Below are 17,401 nucleotides of genomic sequence, written 5' to 3'. Positions count from 1 at the left end.
TGGTCATGTTGAATCCCCATTCTGAGCTATACTTGTGAAAAGCAGTCAACAGTAAACATTTACAAATCAAAGGTTCTTGGTCCAAATCACTGCTCAATCAATTATTTTTATCGAAATGATTATTATAGTATGTCTTTTTTTCATTTTTATGCACTTGGCACACATGGGTCATTTTTGACATAATTTCATTAGCGCCCGCGGTCAACTCCAGCACTGCGAGCCGTGATGGTGTTAGTACCCTTTATTAGGCAGAAATCCTGTTTTAGTTCACTTCTTTATCAATGAATACCATTTACATGCCACTGTAGCAGATAATTACAACCATTATCACATCCTTGCCACAGGTCCGCCACAAATAACAGCAAGGTAAACTACACAAACTTTATTTTTAGTATAACTCCATTTTACAGTTAACATTAACAAGCTCAACAGGAAAAGAATGTGAATGGCTCCATTTCAATCATTTCAGCTGTCTTATACGATGAGTAGGCTTTCAGTTATTTGCTGCTTAACAATTATTTACCTACTTTTGTAGTTTATTTAAAAAAATTATTAAAGTTGTATTGTTTATCTTGGTGAAGGTTGTTTGGCTTAATTTATTAAATGACATTGTAATTGATTTATTAACTTGTAATATATATGCTGCATTTTCACATCAGAGCTGAATCTAAGCAGAACCTTGTTGTGTTTCTCTTCAGATTTTAGTGTAGAGTCTCTCATTTCTGATGTTCTGCTCTGACTCAGATGCTACATGGCCCAGAGGCTTTGTCTGTCTTTCTCTATCACACACACACACACACACACACACACACACACACACACACACACACACACACACACACACACACACACACACACACACACACACACACACACACACACACACACACACACACACACACACACACACACACACACACACACACAGAGAGAGAGACAGACACTCATTGATGTTTCGATACACAAGCTATCTAAAAACATCCTCCATCACCATGTGTTGGCTTTATGAGCTGGCTAGAACAGATAGCCTCCTCCTCTTCTGCGGATTTATTAATGACACCTCCAGGATGCAGCTGTGGATTTTCCTTTTTTGGATTTTTATGGACGAGACAGAGGAGTAGAGAAACAGGACTGTATCTGCAGCTGTACTAAGTAGAGGCATAGGAAAACTGAAGAACAGAAGTAAAGAAGAAAAATAGGACAGGCGTCCATTATTTGTGGGGAGAGGGAGATGATAAAGGACATTATGGAATTATTTGAGTATCCTCCTCTGCTACAGTAGCTTGCAGTCTCCCCCGCTCTCTCTGTGTCACCACCACACACTGTTGCACTGCCGATGAACCCTAAAGCCCGTCAGGAAAAGAGCTCAGCTAAAGGCTGAATTAGAATCAGATTACAGCTGCATCATCTCGAAAACAACATCAAGGTGTTTGTTCACTTGTCACCCTACTGTATTTCCTTTCTTATTTCAATCTTATTTTAGCCTTGTATACATGGAGGCATTATGTCTCCCCTCAGACTCCGCCAAGGGCGAAACCATGTAGGTGATATTGGGGGGGTCCAAATGAGCATTGGGAAAAGCCTTCCTGCGGGGGGTCTGTGGGTCCTCCCCCAGAAGATTTTTGATTTCTTAGATGCCATTTCCTGCATTATAGTGCATTTTAGGGTGACCTGTAAGACAAATCCTAACCCCATGAAATAGATATAGAACAGTAGATTTCAGCCCTTGGTCCAAATGTGAGCCCTTCCCAAAATATTTAAAGTGAATTTTGTACAATTTTCATATAGGTCTATTGATAAAGATGTGCTTGTATAGAACATAGTTTTAAGAAATGCAGTATAATGACCAATTAACAAGTTACAATTCAAAGCTTGTTTTTTATTGTAGGCTGTCAAGTAGCAAAACACAAATACAAAATGTGCAATTGTTAACTTATTGGCTTCTTAAACAAAGATAAGTGATATTCTGATAATTAGGTCAAAAAGAGCATAGAAATATATCTAAATAAGACTTAAATAAATGCCCCAAAAGTACGGAGGCGTTCCCCATTCATTTCCACAAATCTTTGACAGATCTGTCTCCTGTCCAATGCATCCAATTTGTCTTGATGGACATGGCAAACGGCAAGATTGTTTAGCCGGGTTTGCGTCATTGATGTTCTCAGCCATGTCTTCAGGCGTCTAAGGGCACTAAAACTTCGCTCAGCCTCTGCTGAGGAGGCAGGAACAACCATGACAAGTCGCAAGAGGGCCTCCACTACCTCTGAGAGACTTGTACTGGGGTAGTTGGCCTTGAACATTTTCAACTGTATGTCCAAAGACATGGCATCCAACTCTGGGTATTCATTGATGAGTGTATCCATCTTCCCAGTTATGACAATGTTTTCTAACTTCTGTAGCCTCTGAAGCCCCTCTTGGCTAAAACGCTCTGAGCACTGTGTAACGACAGTGTCTAAAGTGCCAAAGTACTGCACTCTGTAGTAGTCTTGAGCCATATTTGCACCATGTATGTGGAGTTGTTGGAGGAGCATGGGACATAAGATTTTCATTGCCAACATATACGCTGTATCTGCTGTGCATATGACAAATAAAACCTTGAAACCTTGAAACCTATGATGCTGATGCTGCATGGCTGGACCAGTGAAGCGTTTTGGGGGCATTCTCACGTGAGGCATTTTGATGGGCTGCAGGCTTACAGATGTTACAACCTGAGATGCTCTCATGTACAGCTGGCCAAAATGCCCTTCTGATCTTTTCTCCTGGATCCCTCTCTTCACATGCTCCACGGTAGCCAGCATCCCTGATGTCGTCTGTCTTCTCTGCTGCAGAGAAATGTTCAGCTCCTCCAACATCGACATCACATCTTCTGCAAGAAGAAGGCCAAGAAGTGTATTGCCCCTCAAAAACTTCTCATGAAGGCCACTTGCTTTTGCAGCCACATCCATCATGGAAGACTGAGCCATTTCCTCTGTTGCAGCAAGCACGGAGTGGTACTGATTGAGAACAGAGCGAATGGCTGGCGTTCGCACCGTCCACCTGGTGGGGCAAAGAGGCTTCAGCGATGTGTAAGGAGCTGTATGATCCGACTTCGCTATAGTTGCAAAGATGGCCCTGAACTTCATAGACTGGTGGAACAACACGCCCAATTCATGCACCAAATGAATAGCATCTCTTATGATAGTGGAGGATGCACAGGCAGCTTGGGTAATAACATTGATACAATGTGGCCCACAGTGAACATAAACAGCCAGAGGTTGCTCCTTCTTCAGATGTGCTTGCACACCCTGCATTCGTCCCGACATATTGGCCGACCCATCGTATGCTTGACCTCGTAGCTGGGAAAGAGGTAGATTCAGGCGAAGCAGGACATCTTTGGCTGCACTTGCGATGTTCTCTCCAGTAGTGGATGTAACCTGGTAGAGACCGATAAATTCCTCTCTGGGTTGCAAGTTTTTGTCAATGAAGCGCAGACAGAACGACTCTTGCTCGACTCCAGCTGCATCCTGTGTCCCATCAATGATGAGAGAGTACTGGATTAGGGGCAATGACAGGATCTCCTTAACGATGTCATATACTATTTTGTTGCCGATTATTTTTATGATTTCATTTAGAATTTTTGGGCTGGTGAAGTTATCCTGGAAGGTAGGCTAATCAACCAGTGTTTTCTTATAAGTTCTCTGCAACTGTGCAGTAGCCTAGCTCTAACGATGCGCCCTGCCACATTGCTAAAACCTGTCTAGTGCCTAAAGAGCAGAATAAGCCTTAATGCTTTTATGAAGGGTTTCCATTCATTCATCCATTTTGCTTAGTTTTTAAAGAGGGACCCTGCACTTACATTCCTGACTGTAAAGAATGAACGAATGTCTCGTTTCTTGGGAGGGGGGGCCGTCATCCATTATGTCACCGAAGTCTAGCTCTCCGAAGCTAAGAATCCGCGACCGCAACTTGACATTCTGGGCTAAGCCAAGTTCACAACGGGGCAAGGGGGGTAGCAATGTTTTTTTTTTCCTTGATTGTTTGGTTGATTCGTTCTCTTGTGTTTCCCTCATTGAAACTGATCTAGGAAAAAAGGAGGACTTTTATGTCACATACTAGACAAAATATTGGAGGGGACAGATTGGTACTTTCCCAACATTGGGGGGGACGTGTCCCCCTCAATGTCTATGGTGGTTACGCCCCTGGACTCCGCTCTGTCTGTCCAGCGAATTTCACGTGTTTGTCCTTCATCATCTGCAGCCATGTGACCTTTTCTGTTAGTACTCTGCAGAAAAAATATAAAGGCAACCCAAAGACATGCCTGCAGGCTATAACACCACCACCAGGCAATGTAAGATATCAGCTCTGTTGATATCAGATCACCAGTTAGAATTGTGTTTGTCCTTGGGCGAATCGCCACATGCTGCTTTCCTACTATGATTTGTTTGCTTGTTGTTTGTTTATTTCTTATGTGCACAAAATCACTCCAAGTGGCGCATCCACCACTGTTTGCCAGAGTTAACTTGAGAGTAGTGGTCATGCTCGAAACGTGGGACTTCAATCAGATTCAATTTTCTCTTTCTCTCCTAGTATTGTTTCTATGGTTACCTCCCCTTCTAGCTTGCGCCACTACATACAGCTGTTTACTGATTATTTGAACGTCAAAAATTGAGCCGTAACTACGACAAAGTTTTAAAAAATTGAAAAAGGGAACCATTCGATGCAGCCTGTTTTTGTGAGGACGGATAAAAAAGAAAACAAAATGAATTGTGTGGTTTACTTTTTTAGCGTACTAAAATTAAGCAAATCCATGGAAAATAAGAAAGCTTTTAAAAAGTTGATACTTTATTTTTTAATGATAAGCATAAAAAAATACACTGCCCAATATAATGCAGTGGCATGTAAACGTTGGAGGTGATCAAGAGCTGAACAGGGCAAAATGATTATTGTGTATTGTGTGTGTTTTGTGCAGAGAATGGAGGGATGGCTTCAACACGACCGCACAAGTGTCTTCTCACCAATAGTAAAGCAAGGGGGTGGGACTCGGCTGAATGGAGACCAGTGGACGACCTCGACTCCTGACGGAGAGGACGTTGGACCAATTAGCTTTGACCATGGACGCGTGAGAGCGTGGCTGGGAGGACATAGCCCCGCCCCCTCGGATAGGAGCACTCCCTGCTCAAAAGCAGTACCGACTGATGTGGAGGTAGGTGAAGTTTATTTCAGTCAAATAGATACAACTTATTGTCAATTATCAATCTTAAAAAGTACCTATAGTGCTTTTTGGGGTTTTACCTTTCCTATTGTGTATTCTATAGGTTTGTTGTGCATGTAAGTGTTCAGCAAAGGCTAAAATCCCAATGTTCCCTCCAAAGACAGTTTCTCTTCCACACACTCCACCCCTGCCTGAAACGCCCCCATTGGACTCCTTATTTTACTCCCCTGACATAGTGACATCACTTTGTAACACTTGGGCTTCGAGTGGTTAGCACTCCAACACATTCTACGTGATAGGCCAAGGGGCCGGACAGCTCTAAGCGATTGACCAATCGCAACAGAACCAGCCAGCTAACCAATCAGAGCAGACTGGGCTCTGGTTTCAGACGAAGGGGGAAAGGAGGTGTTGTAGCACAGGCAGTATGAGAAAAATAAAGAGCTTTTTGAATATTAAAGCATGTAAACATGTCACAGTAGAGACACAAAATACTGTACAATTCTGGGCTTTGTTTTTTGGGGATAAATTAATAATAATTATTAATATTAAGAAAGATTTGAGTGTGACCATCATCTTACACCTTTTATGTTCTGCAACATAATAATAATGAATCTATTATAACTGAATAACAGGTAATTTGTCTGCAGTAAGTTGATATTTGAATGTGTTTCTAAGGGAATCTTGTTTTTTTTTGTTGACAGATGCTAGAAAAAGACTAAACCAACAATGATTGCATCTTAATAACAAGTATTTAGTGGTAGGAAGAATGTAGTCTTTCTGCCATAGAGTTTTAAATATGAGTAAATACACATTGGTAAGCCTGTATTCATCAGTATTGGCTGACATGTTCTTTCATCACCATGCACACACTGCAGTTTATTTTTACTCCCACATACACTGTCATGATGAACCAAATACTCACTAGAGCGCCAAATGTGGATTAACCCGCCGCTGAATTTTTTTTTGCTGAACTTTTTTCCCCGTGTAGTCCAGAATAAATATTCCACACATGGCATCACATGCACATCATCTGTGTGTTCAAAAACTCCTGACCTGACTCTTGAGACATCCTCACACTGCACAGTTCATGGTTTTATCAGCGGCTGTTAACCAGTCTTTGTGAATCTGTCCATCAGTTTGTCAAAAAGGAGAGAAGGGAATAATCATGAGCAGAAAAAACTGTTATTCTATTTGTACACACACACACACACACACACACACACACACACACACACACACACACACACACACACACACACACACAGATTGCATGTAACCACATTACGTAATCGGAATACCAGAAAAATTAGCTGTATTCCCTTACTGTGACATTTCTAAAAATGGAAGATGACTAGCAGGATTTCTTTTTTGTAAACTGTACTGTTCTACAGGCTAATACATTAAGTGTGACCCTATACGCAGACTGCCTGAATCTGCTTCATGGTTTTAACTTTCTCTGGTTCATTTGTTGTTTTTTTAACTCAGTAAGTAAACCTATATGTTCATAAAACAGTGTGTGTTAGCTGTATGTATGTATTATAATAAAATGGTGTACGTGTTCAGGTTTTTTTCTTACTATTAGTACAGTCAATATTAATCTGACAAACAAACATCATTGTTGGTGTTTAGTTTACTGCCTGAATATGCTTAATGAAAGGCAGGTTTTCCACATTTTTGACTCTTAATATCTTGGTTTCTTCTTTCTAAGGTAACATTGTTCTGTTGCCTTACAGAAGAAACAAAAAACACATGTTATTGATATTTCTTTTCTGTTGTTTTTATTTGCATTGCATTCGATATTAATAATAATAATAATAATATATTGTATTTGTATAGCACACATTAAAAACAACGTTTTCTCAAGATGCTTCTCAATGCTATGGGGAGAAAGAAAGAAACTAAAATGAAATAAAAGCTACCTAAGTATCATATTTAATCAAATACTTTTTTTTTTTAAGTGTCAAAAAGATAAAAGAAAAAGGTTAAGAACGTAAAAGGTTAAATATAAAATGAAGCACAGTCAGGGAAATGCGGTGAGGAACAGGTGGGTCTTCAGGCTTTTCTTGAAGATTGAGAGGGATGCAGAGGTCCTTAAATCTTCTGGTAGCTGATTCCACAGACGAGGGCCGAGGGAGGAGAAAGCACGGTCTCCCATGCTGGCCAGTTTTGTCTGGGGAACAGCTAGGAGATTGGTGCTGGATGACCTGATGGTGCATGATATTGACTTTATCCAAAAATAACAGAAAGTAATCTGATTACATTACTTGTATAATGTGATTCTCAGATGAGGTGACAGATAACATATATATTTACAGGTAACTAATTATTGTAACGTCATACATTTTTAAAGTAACCTCTCTACCCACCCTCAATGCTCCATCAACGTTCATATTAATCACGATTATATTCTCTCTGGCTTCAACTTGCTCTCCCATTCAGACTTCTTTTCTCTCCCTCTTTCATCACCAGTGAAATTGTCTTTTAATATTCTTCTTCCTGTGATTCATTCACTGCTCCTAGGGCCGTGAATGAATCCATAAAGTCTTGATTCATTCATTGAGTCTGGCTGCACTTTAACTGTTGATATAAAAACTGTTGAGAACCATGCAGACCTCATCATTTAACCTCCTTTTCTCTCTGCTTCCTCCTTCTGTTATCGCTGACTCACACGAGGGGGAGATAAACAGTCATTGAAGAGGGGGAAAAAAATGTTTTAGATTAGTTTTTCAGGGTCAAGTATGTTTGTGTGTCCGTGTTGCGAGTAATGAGAGCAATTTTGTGAACAACAATTTGCAATACGCGATGTATGGTGAATGTCTGTTTGAGCATAATAGCATTGACACTTTCTGATGGAAGTTCATTACTGACAAAACTATCGAGCTAGCACAAAACCAATTGGAGCGGAAATTAACCTGCAATTTCAGAGGGGTTCCAGCTTGTGTACAAACTCAGCGTGAGCAGAAGAAGTTCGGATAAATCTCTTTTTAAAGTATCATTCTGACTCTGCCTCTTCTTCATGGTCATGAGTTCAGATTTGTTGAAGTAAAGTTTGAAACAATTCACTTTTGTCTGATACTGCAAGTTGCAGACCAAACAGCAAACAACATAGATATACAGCGGGGAGAACAAATATTTGATACACTGCCGATCTTGCAGGTTTTCCCACTTACAAAGCATGTAGAAGTCTGTCATTTTTATCATACATACTCTTCAACTGTGAGAGACGGAATCTAAAACAAAAATCCAGAAAATCACATTGTATGATTTTTAAAAAATTAATTAGCATTTTTGTGCATGACATAAGTATTTGATCACCTACCAACCACTAAGAATTCTGGCTCTCACAGACCTGTTAGTGTTTTCTTTAAGAAGCCCTCCTGTTCTCCACTCATTACCTGTATTAACTGCACCTGTTTGAACTCGTTACCTGTATAAAAGAGACCTGTCCACACACTCAATCAAACAGACTCCAACCTCTCCACAATGGCCAAGACCAGATAGCTGTGTAAGGACATCAGGGATAAAATTGTAGACCTGCACAAGGCTGTGATGGGCTACAGGACAATAGGCAAGCAGCTCGGTGAGAAGGCAACAACTGTTGGCGCAATAATTAGAAAATGGAAGAAGTTCAAGATGACGGTCAATCTCCCTCGGTCTGGGGCTCCATGCAAGATCTCACCTCGTGGGGCATCAATGATCATGAGGAAGGTGAGGGATCAGCCCAGAACTACACAGCAGGACCTGGTCAATGACCTGAAGAGAGCTGGGACCACAGTCTGAAAGAAAACCATTAGCAACACACTACGCCGTCATGGATTAAAATCCTGCAGCGCACGCAAGGTCCCCTGCTCAAGCCAGCGCATGTCCTGGCCCATCTGTAGTTTGCCAATGACCATTTGGATGACCCAGAGGAGGATTGGGAAGGGTCATGTGGTCTGATGAGACAAAATAGAGCTTTTTGGTCTAAACTCCACTCGCCGTGTTTGGAGGAAGAAGAAGGATGAGTACAACCCCAAGAACACCATCCCAACGGTGAAGCATGGAGGTGGAAACATCATTCTTTGGGGATGCTTTTCTGCAAAGGGGACAGGACGACTGCAGCGTATTGAGGGGAGGATGGATGGGGCCATGTATCGCGAGATCTTGGCCAACAACCTCCTTCCCTCAGTAAGAGCATTGAAGATGGCTCGTGGCTGGGTCTTCCAGCATGACAATGACCCGAAACACACAGCCAGGGCAACTAAGGAGTGGTTCCGTAAGAAGCATCTCATGGTCCTGGAGTGGCCTAGCCAGTCTCCAGACCTGAACACAATAGAAAATCTTTGGAGGGAGTTGAAAGTCCGTATTGACCAGCGACAGCCCCGAAACCTGAAGGATCTGGAGAAGATCTGTATGGAGGAGTGGGCCAAAATCCCTGCTGCAGTGTGTGCAAACCTGGTCAAGAACTACAGAAAATGTCTGCTCTCTGTAATGGCAAACAAAGGTTTCTGTACCAAATATGAAGTTCTGTTTTTCTGATGTATCAAATACTTATGTCATGCACTAAAATGCAAACTAATTACTTAAAAATCGTACAATGTGATTTTCTGGATTTTTGTTTTAGATTCCGTCTCTCACAGTTGAAGAGTACCTATGATAAAAATGACAGACCTCTACATGCTTTGTAAGTGGGAAAACCTGCAAAATCGGCAGTGTATCAAATACTTGTTCTCCCCACTGATGTGCTTCTGGTAAACCCTCCAGGATTTAGAGACCATTTAAAGTTGAAATTTGAGTTTTTGATCTTCATATATTAACAAACCCTATCTAACTATGTAACTGGTCTGTGTTTCAGTGTAACATGGATGGGAGACACATCAATGCACCCAACCAGCTGCGTCCTCCTCTCAACACACAACATCCATCTCCTGACCCCTCCCTTTCCCCAACACATGACCTAAAGGCCTCGCCTGATTGGATGAAGCACCAATATCTCACTGATCTTCAGGTGAGTTCATGAAGTCAGTCAATAATTGTAACACATTATAAAACATTGTTCATTGTTTAATAAAGTCAAGTATCATAATATGTTATACTTGTTACCTAATCGTTTTTAGCAAGGACCGATGTTTTCTTAAATCCCATAGTTGTAATACAATAGTAATGTAAAAGCATGATCTCGAAATCAATCCAAGTGATCATTAGGTGCTTTAATTAAAAAATAAAAAATTCAGGAACCAAAGCTGAAAATAAAAACAAGTGGGTGATGTGTGACTGTTGTCGTTGTTCAGGTTCAGGTTATTTATTTGTACCTGCAGTTAAAAGACCAAGAGATCAATTTTGGAATCTGTAAAGAGTGCCCTCTGCTCCAACACATTTGAAAACCACTTGGACAAACATGTAAACAATAGTTAAACAGAAATTCAGTACGCAAACTAACCAAGTTCCCGTGACGTTTATTTTTCACTATTATCATTTTAAAAAAACGTAAATAATTGTACAGTGCTATGTGCCAATTATAATGCATTATCAGTAGAGTATGTTTATGATGAATTTTAGATCAAAGCATCTTAGAAAGTAACCACATGTTTTTGGTTGCAGCTTTGTTAGAGACCTCTTGTCCTGACCTACATTATATTGAGTGTTGAAACTGCCAAAGGATTTCATCAGTTCACATTAATTAAAGTGTCAAAAATGAATGTGGTATTGATTCATTGAAGGAAAATAATACAAACATCACCTAAAACTCTGAGCTGATGTATTCTTCAAAAGTTTTCACGTGAAAGTAAGAATTGTTGCCTGAAAGCGCAGTGCACTAACAGAGGCTCACTGTTCTTCAGGCTGGAGAAGAGCAGCCCTGTTGTGAAGGAGTGGAGCGTCTTCACTCTGAACAAAGGTGAGAGAAGAGTTATAAGCAGATGGAGCGATAAAGGCAGTAAGCATGAATATTTGTGAAACCACAGAATCCAGCAAACAGTGTGATTTATGTTCATGAAGAGAACACTTTTAGAGAAATGCACTTGAGGTCAGAACAGGCAATTATCATGAATAATGTACAATTAGTGGACTTCTGTACCCTGTTGCATGCCCCTATTGAATCCAAATGAGTGTATTTATAAAAATAATATTTAGAATATTTGTATTAAAATTAGGAGTTTGTTGTTGTTGACCTTCATCAACATACTCTGGAACCCATTTATTATCACTACTATAAATAGAATTAAAAATCTTTATTTTGCAAGGAATTTGCTCAAAATTGCAGTCTCTCAAAACAACGTTAATTATGTAAAATACTAATAAATGTGTTTAGCCTCCTTTCAACATTCATCCCGCCAACATTTTTAAAACTACAAAACTATATTATAAAATCAACGGTATTCTGAATATTTGTATTAAAATGTAGTTGTTTTTCTTTGACCAGCAAAAAGTATTCTGCAACCCACTGTTTTAGAATGAATATAAATGAATTCAAAGTATTTTATTAACTGTTTTTTTTTTTAATTGAGGTCACACAAATAAACATAAAATAAATCAATAATAAATGTGTACAGCGACCCTTCAAAATCCATCCCCCTAAAGCCAAGATGCGAAGGATAAGTTCCCAAAATATCTTTAATTATTCATGTTTTCCATATTTAATTAATTGAGTCAGCTCTTTAATTATCTCTTCTGCAAGTCTTGTTTGAATGGTGGAGTCCTTTTCAAGGAAATTCCCCCTAACAGCGCATATAAACTCAAACTGTCTCAGATCTTAGTCCTAAATTTATCCTGTAACCAGTTTACATTATTCTTTTCAGCAAACTAGGAATTATCATAAATGCAGACCCATAAAATATTGCATTACAATTTATTTTCCATTATGAAAGACCTTAAAGCTTTCTCTATGCTGCTAGGAAGGCGTTTGTGGCAAAAATAGTCACTGAACAGAAAATATAGGAAGGATGCTAGCTCCTAGAACACTTATCATACCCTACATTTTTGGGGATTAGTGCTTCAAGTGCTAATTTTACTGTATACTGTATATTTGTCAATGCCAACTCGAGGGATCATTGTTTCCATAACAAAAAATAACTGACAAGGTTATAGTGTTGCTCCTTTATCTTCAGATCCAACTGAACATAAATGGTATAGATCCAGTATTGGACAGAAGTAAGGCCTTTGACTCAACAAGTCATCACTTTTTGTCCGAAATTGTTGCACGTATAGAAATAAATACGACATCATGTTGTGTGTTAATGTCAAGTTTTCACACATTGACTCCAAAACTGTTGTCCGTAATTAAAGTTTTCGGAGCAGGTGCTTACATTTTATGAATTTCAATGCATCCATCTATGCCTTTAATCACTCAGAGCCCCAAAAAAGGCAGACGTTCACATCCGAAATGGCATCTGATAAACTGATTCCCTTTTAACCTCCTTGCACAAACAAAGTAAATAATATAGGATTAAAAGATTGTGGCAGGTGATTTCAGAACAGGTTGGAATCAGGGCTGCTAGTTTGTGACTGTAAAGCAAATAGTACAAAAGATTTGACAGAATTGAATCCAGGCAGCAAGTAGGTTTACTCAAGAAATGTATTGAAGTACAATTATAAGGGACTTAACTTAAGTATTTTAATTTGGTGTGTCTTTGTACTTTTACCCTACAGTTCAGAGGTAGAAAAGTGTACTTTTACTCCAAAATGTACACTTTTTGGAGTAAAAAAAGAGTACATTTATTCAATATGTATTCAATATCTTTAATTACATTTGGATTAATGATATGAAAAATAAACAACACTTAAATAACACTTTAGTTCACCTGGAGTAAATTCACAAGCTACCCTGCAGTATACAAAGTCATTAAAACTAGCTCCACCTTTACCAGCTTTGGTAACACTGTAATGAATCAATAATTATAATCAAAACATATAATATATTATTCTGAAATGGGCCAATTTGCACAATGATAAGTTTTACTTTTGGTTCTTTAAGTATATTTTGATACTAATACTTTTGTACTTTTGCTTGAGTAACATTTTGAATGCAGGACTTTTACTGTAACAGAGTATTCCTACACTCTGGTAGTTCTACTTTCACTCGAGTACAACATCTGAGTAATTCTTCCACCTCTTTTTGCCCATTAGCCCCAATTGTGACTGTAATGAATTCAGTTTTGTTTAATAAAGGGAAATATTTGTAAATCCATCTAATTAAGACAGATTAAGAAAGGCATATGAAAAGAACAAACTGTGCGAAAGTCTTAATAGGGTAACTTCCCAACAATAACCACCTCTTCCTCCTCCACAGCATGATCACCAGCAGCAGGACTCCCTCCTCCCGGCTCTACCCAGCCATCCTCTGCCTCCTTCTGGCTACAGCTCTGGCTCTCCTGGCCTGTCTAATCTGGTTCTTCCTGGAGCCGCCTAGTAGCTTCCACTTGGCCCTCAGGTACGTCAATGGGCCCCCACCTACCTGAAGACCACCCAGAGCGTCTGATGGTCAGAGTTTGGACTTTCCTCAGGCTAGACGGAATGAAGGATTGCAACTAAAGCTCGTTTCAATTAACCCACCACATGACTCAAACATCAAAGATCTGACAGGAATCTGCAGGGAATGAGAAATCAGGATAATAACATCTTGAATCAAGGGCAGCAGCAAGGGTAAACGTGCCTCAACAATCTTTGAGCAACAGCAGTTGTGGTTTCTTTTTCTGACCTTTCTTTCTGTTAACGTCCTTTATTATTCATTTAGCATACTACATAATGAACTTCTTTGTGGTTCTGGCTGCTGTAGGCTGTTGTTGTTAGTGCCGTCATGCTTTAGGGGTTGACATACTTGAAAGTCACTGAAAAAAGGAAACTCCTGTCTTTATTCTACCTTTTTAAAGGGATTTCTTTCATAAAACATAAAAATATGTATTGCCTGAAAATGTGAGACTAATCCACTAGTTCATGTTTGCAAATTCTTACACGGTCTATAAATGAAAGGGGCAGTATCTTTAAAAAAGGCATTAACCTCAAGAAAAATGCCTTGTGAAAAACATCTTGTTGCCTTATTCTTTCAGATGTAAGATGGTAGTTCATCCTTGGCCTTAAACTGGAAAATGGGCTTTATATTTTGTGCTACACATTGGCCAATTCTTACTAGTTTTGATGCAACAGTGTTTTAACTTTTTTGACCAACTTTTGGATGCAAACTTCTCCAAACCTTAACTGTTTGAGCACAAGGAAAGACCACATGAGATTAACATGTTGTAAATATATAAGAAATGTTGATGATTGTTGGGCAGCTGAAGATAAGGATGTTTTGATACGGTCGATGGTATGCTGCAAACAAAGTTGTCATTTCTAATTCTACCAGGGAACGAAACCAAATCATGTCTTACTCAGCATTTTGTCAATTCCAGCTTTCATTTGAATTTAGTTCTCATGAAATCCTTAACGCTCTTGGACGAATTAAAAGTTCTATATTATCTTAGACTTAAAATACATCAACGTCCTGTACTAGGCACTAATACATGAAAACATGTCTGGTTTAGCCAAATGAGAAGGTATGTTCAAATCAATGCCTTGATGAAAAATAAATATATGTATATATGTAACAATAGAATGTATGTAAGCAATCGGAAAGTTTTGATATGTATGATGATGTTGACTTTTGGTCAATGAAAGCATTTCTAACTGCCTTTGCAACCAGACCGATGCTACGTTTGTTGTAGCACCAGTTGGTTTAATGACCACCCTCGTGCTTTGTTGTAGATCTGATATGTTAGGTTTATTTCACATTTTTAAGTAAATAGGCTTGAAAAATCAAAAAAGAAAACGTTGATGGCCTATCATATCAGACATGGAACCCTGTTCCCAAAGCATGCTAAGCTTTACTGTCTCTCCACTGTATGGTTCAGCTCAACTGGACTTTTTGTACCAGGTCATTTTTCTTTATTTCGTTTTCTACTGCAGAAAGTACTCTCTTTATAAAGCTGATAGAGCTCAGCTGATGATGTCACGGTGCACAACACTGAATGAATGATTTGATCACCAACCAAACAGAAGAAGTTAATGAGATTGCAGATTTGTGCAGGACGTCCAAGTTCGCCCAAGTGATGATTCTCTCTGACCAGTTAGTTGCCTGCAGTGTTCTGACCCCGCCTTCAAGCTCTATTAGATCCTAAACCAAGGTAGTATGAATAAAAGTCTGTGGTACAATCAACAACTTCAGCTTATGGAAAACCATAATGAAAGTGGAGTAGAGCTGTCAGTGCTCCATGCAGTGGAAATGTGGCATAAACATACACTATTTGGAGGAACATAAAGTTGAATGTATTTGAGGATTAATAATCCAAACATTTCTCTGTTTCGCAAAATGCCCTAAAAATAACACAGTATAAATGTGATGGGGTCATAACATCAACAGCCATCTGTCTTGTGTATCTGTTTATTTATTTTCTTATTTCTACTAATGGCTATAAATGATTCCCTGAAAGTGTCCGAAAACCGCACTAAACTGCTATCTGTGCTAATGTAGCTAAAGCTAATGTTAACGCAGCTAACGAGCATTATGCTATTGGATGTTTGTATGACTTCCATTCATGTCACATTTTGAAGTTTTTTTGTACCTAATATGAACCACTAACTGCTTTGTAACGTCCTAATAGCACTTGTATTTATAAAGTTGTTTTGTAAAAAAGGGAAATGTATCAAAATGTATGGTAAAAATACCAAGTCTGATTATTTTTTATTTTATCCAATTTGTTACAAATCACACACATGAACGTTACTACTAGGCTTTTTCCGTACAATCAAAAGCATGTATGTGCATGTGGTTTTTTCTTTTTTCAGCTTTTTGTTTAAGTTATTTCTTTAATTTGAATAGATTTGAAACTTTCTGCAGAGAAAAGAATCCAGCACAGCCAGAATCCTGTTGTCATTCCTTGTAGTGAAAGTGGTGTTCTTGGTGTTTGGTGATATATTTCAAACAACAAAAAGTATTTCAGTTTGACCAAAAGGAAGAAGAAGCACAGAAGCATTATTGATTTTTCTACATTGACTGTTTTCTGATGTTTCACCCGACTCTTGTGAAACGTCATATTGAATGCTAAGTATCTCTGATAATTATAAAATGGGCTAAAACATAAAAAAAGCATGGTATCACATGGAAGTGTGTAATGTTGTGTTTTTTATTCTTTCTTGCTGAAGATTGCTGTGAGATTTTGAGTGATTTATACTTTTTATACTCACCATCCGCTATCAGTGTCAACAATGCTTTTCCAGCATACAAAGGTAAAGCTTTCTGTGATTGACTAGTCTTTGTTCAGTAGTTTGTAAGAGCTTTTTTTCAAAACCCAAATGCCTAGCTTTCTCAGGGGTAAGATTCTAGTCCATGTTCCCCTAAAACAAATGTTAATTTCCAGAGGATTGAATTGTTGTCAACTCGCAATCATCACACTACTTGATGATTATGAGGACGTATGTTTCAAGCCTTTAAGAGGTTAGCCAAAATCATTGAAAAGGGAATATTATAAGTCAACTGCCATCTAAAACATTTCACTTTAGTATGTGTTTTTTCACTTTATGCTCCTGTTTCTGTGTTTTGAAGATAACAAATAAATTAATTGTACGAAACATTTGTACTATCATGATCATTTTAGTCAGTTCTTTGTGACTTGACTTGAAGTTTTCCACAGGCAAAAAAGTGTTTTTCATTTGCGGACTTTCAGTAGGATGCATTTCAGAGTGATATTTATTTCTGTCAGGCATACCTTTTACTTGCTTCTTTTCCTTGCAGAAGTGGGGTTCACTATAGACCAACAGTTAATGTTTGATTTAACTCTTTCCAGCTGGAGTTGCCATGCACAGTTAATTTAGAAATCAAAACTCGATCAACATTTTTTGGCACTAAACATTTAAAATGGTTTATGCAAATCTTTGGTCTTGTCTGTCTGGTGATAGCGTCTGACCCTACAGAGTGGTGCAGGAACCCATCCTAAAATGCGGAAATTAGTCAGCATTTTATCACTTCGAGTTCCCTCATCTCGAGTTCAACGGTTTTATATGTACAGTGGGGCAAAAAAGTATTTAGTCAGCCACCAATTGTGCAAGTTCTCCCATTTAAAAAGATGAGAGAGGCCTGTAATTTTTATCATAGGTACACTTTAACTATGAGAGACAGAATGAGAAAAAAAAATCCAGGAAATCACATTGTAGGATTTTTAATGAATTAATTGGTAAATTCCTTGGTAAAATAAGTATTTG

The 17,401-nt window shown here is 38.8% G+C and overlaps 1 protein-coding gene across 3 annotated transcripts in view; it reads left to right on the top strand.

Moving 5' to 3' along the window:
- si:ch211-137a8.2 (uncharacterized protein LOC777613 homolog) overlaps positions 1-16,771 on the top strand; it is a 37,134-nt gene extending 20,363 nt beyond the window's left edge. For all 3 annotated transcript variants that reach the window (XM_063906168.1, XM_063906170.1, XM_063906169.1), the window contains 4 exons: positions 4,949-5,182; positions 10,026-10,178; positions 11,011-11,066; positions 13,458-16,771. In XM_063906168.1, the coding sequence (XP_063762238.1) occupies positions 4,949-5,182; positions 10,026-10,178; positions 11,011-11,066; positions 13,458-13,626 (612 nt within the window). In that variant the 3' untranslated portion in view covers positions 13,627-16,771. The remainder of the gene's footprint in view (positions 1-4,948; positions 5,183-10,025; positions 10,179-11,010; positions 11,067-13,457) is intronic.
- The last annotated feature ends 630 nt before the right edge of the window (positions 16,772-17,401 follow it).

Source organism: Eleginops maclovinus, chromosome 18 (assembly GCF_036324505.1).
Source record: "Eleginops maclovinus isolate JMC-PN-2008 ecotype Puerto Natales chromosome 18, JC_Emac_rtc_rv5, whole genome shotgun sequence".
NCBI classification, from domain to species: Eukaryota; Metazoa; Chordata; class Actinopteri; order Perciformes; family Eleginopidae; genus Eleginops; species Eleginops maclovinus.
This window is presented reverse-complemented; position numbering and strand designations above follow the sequence as displayed.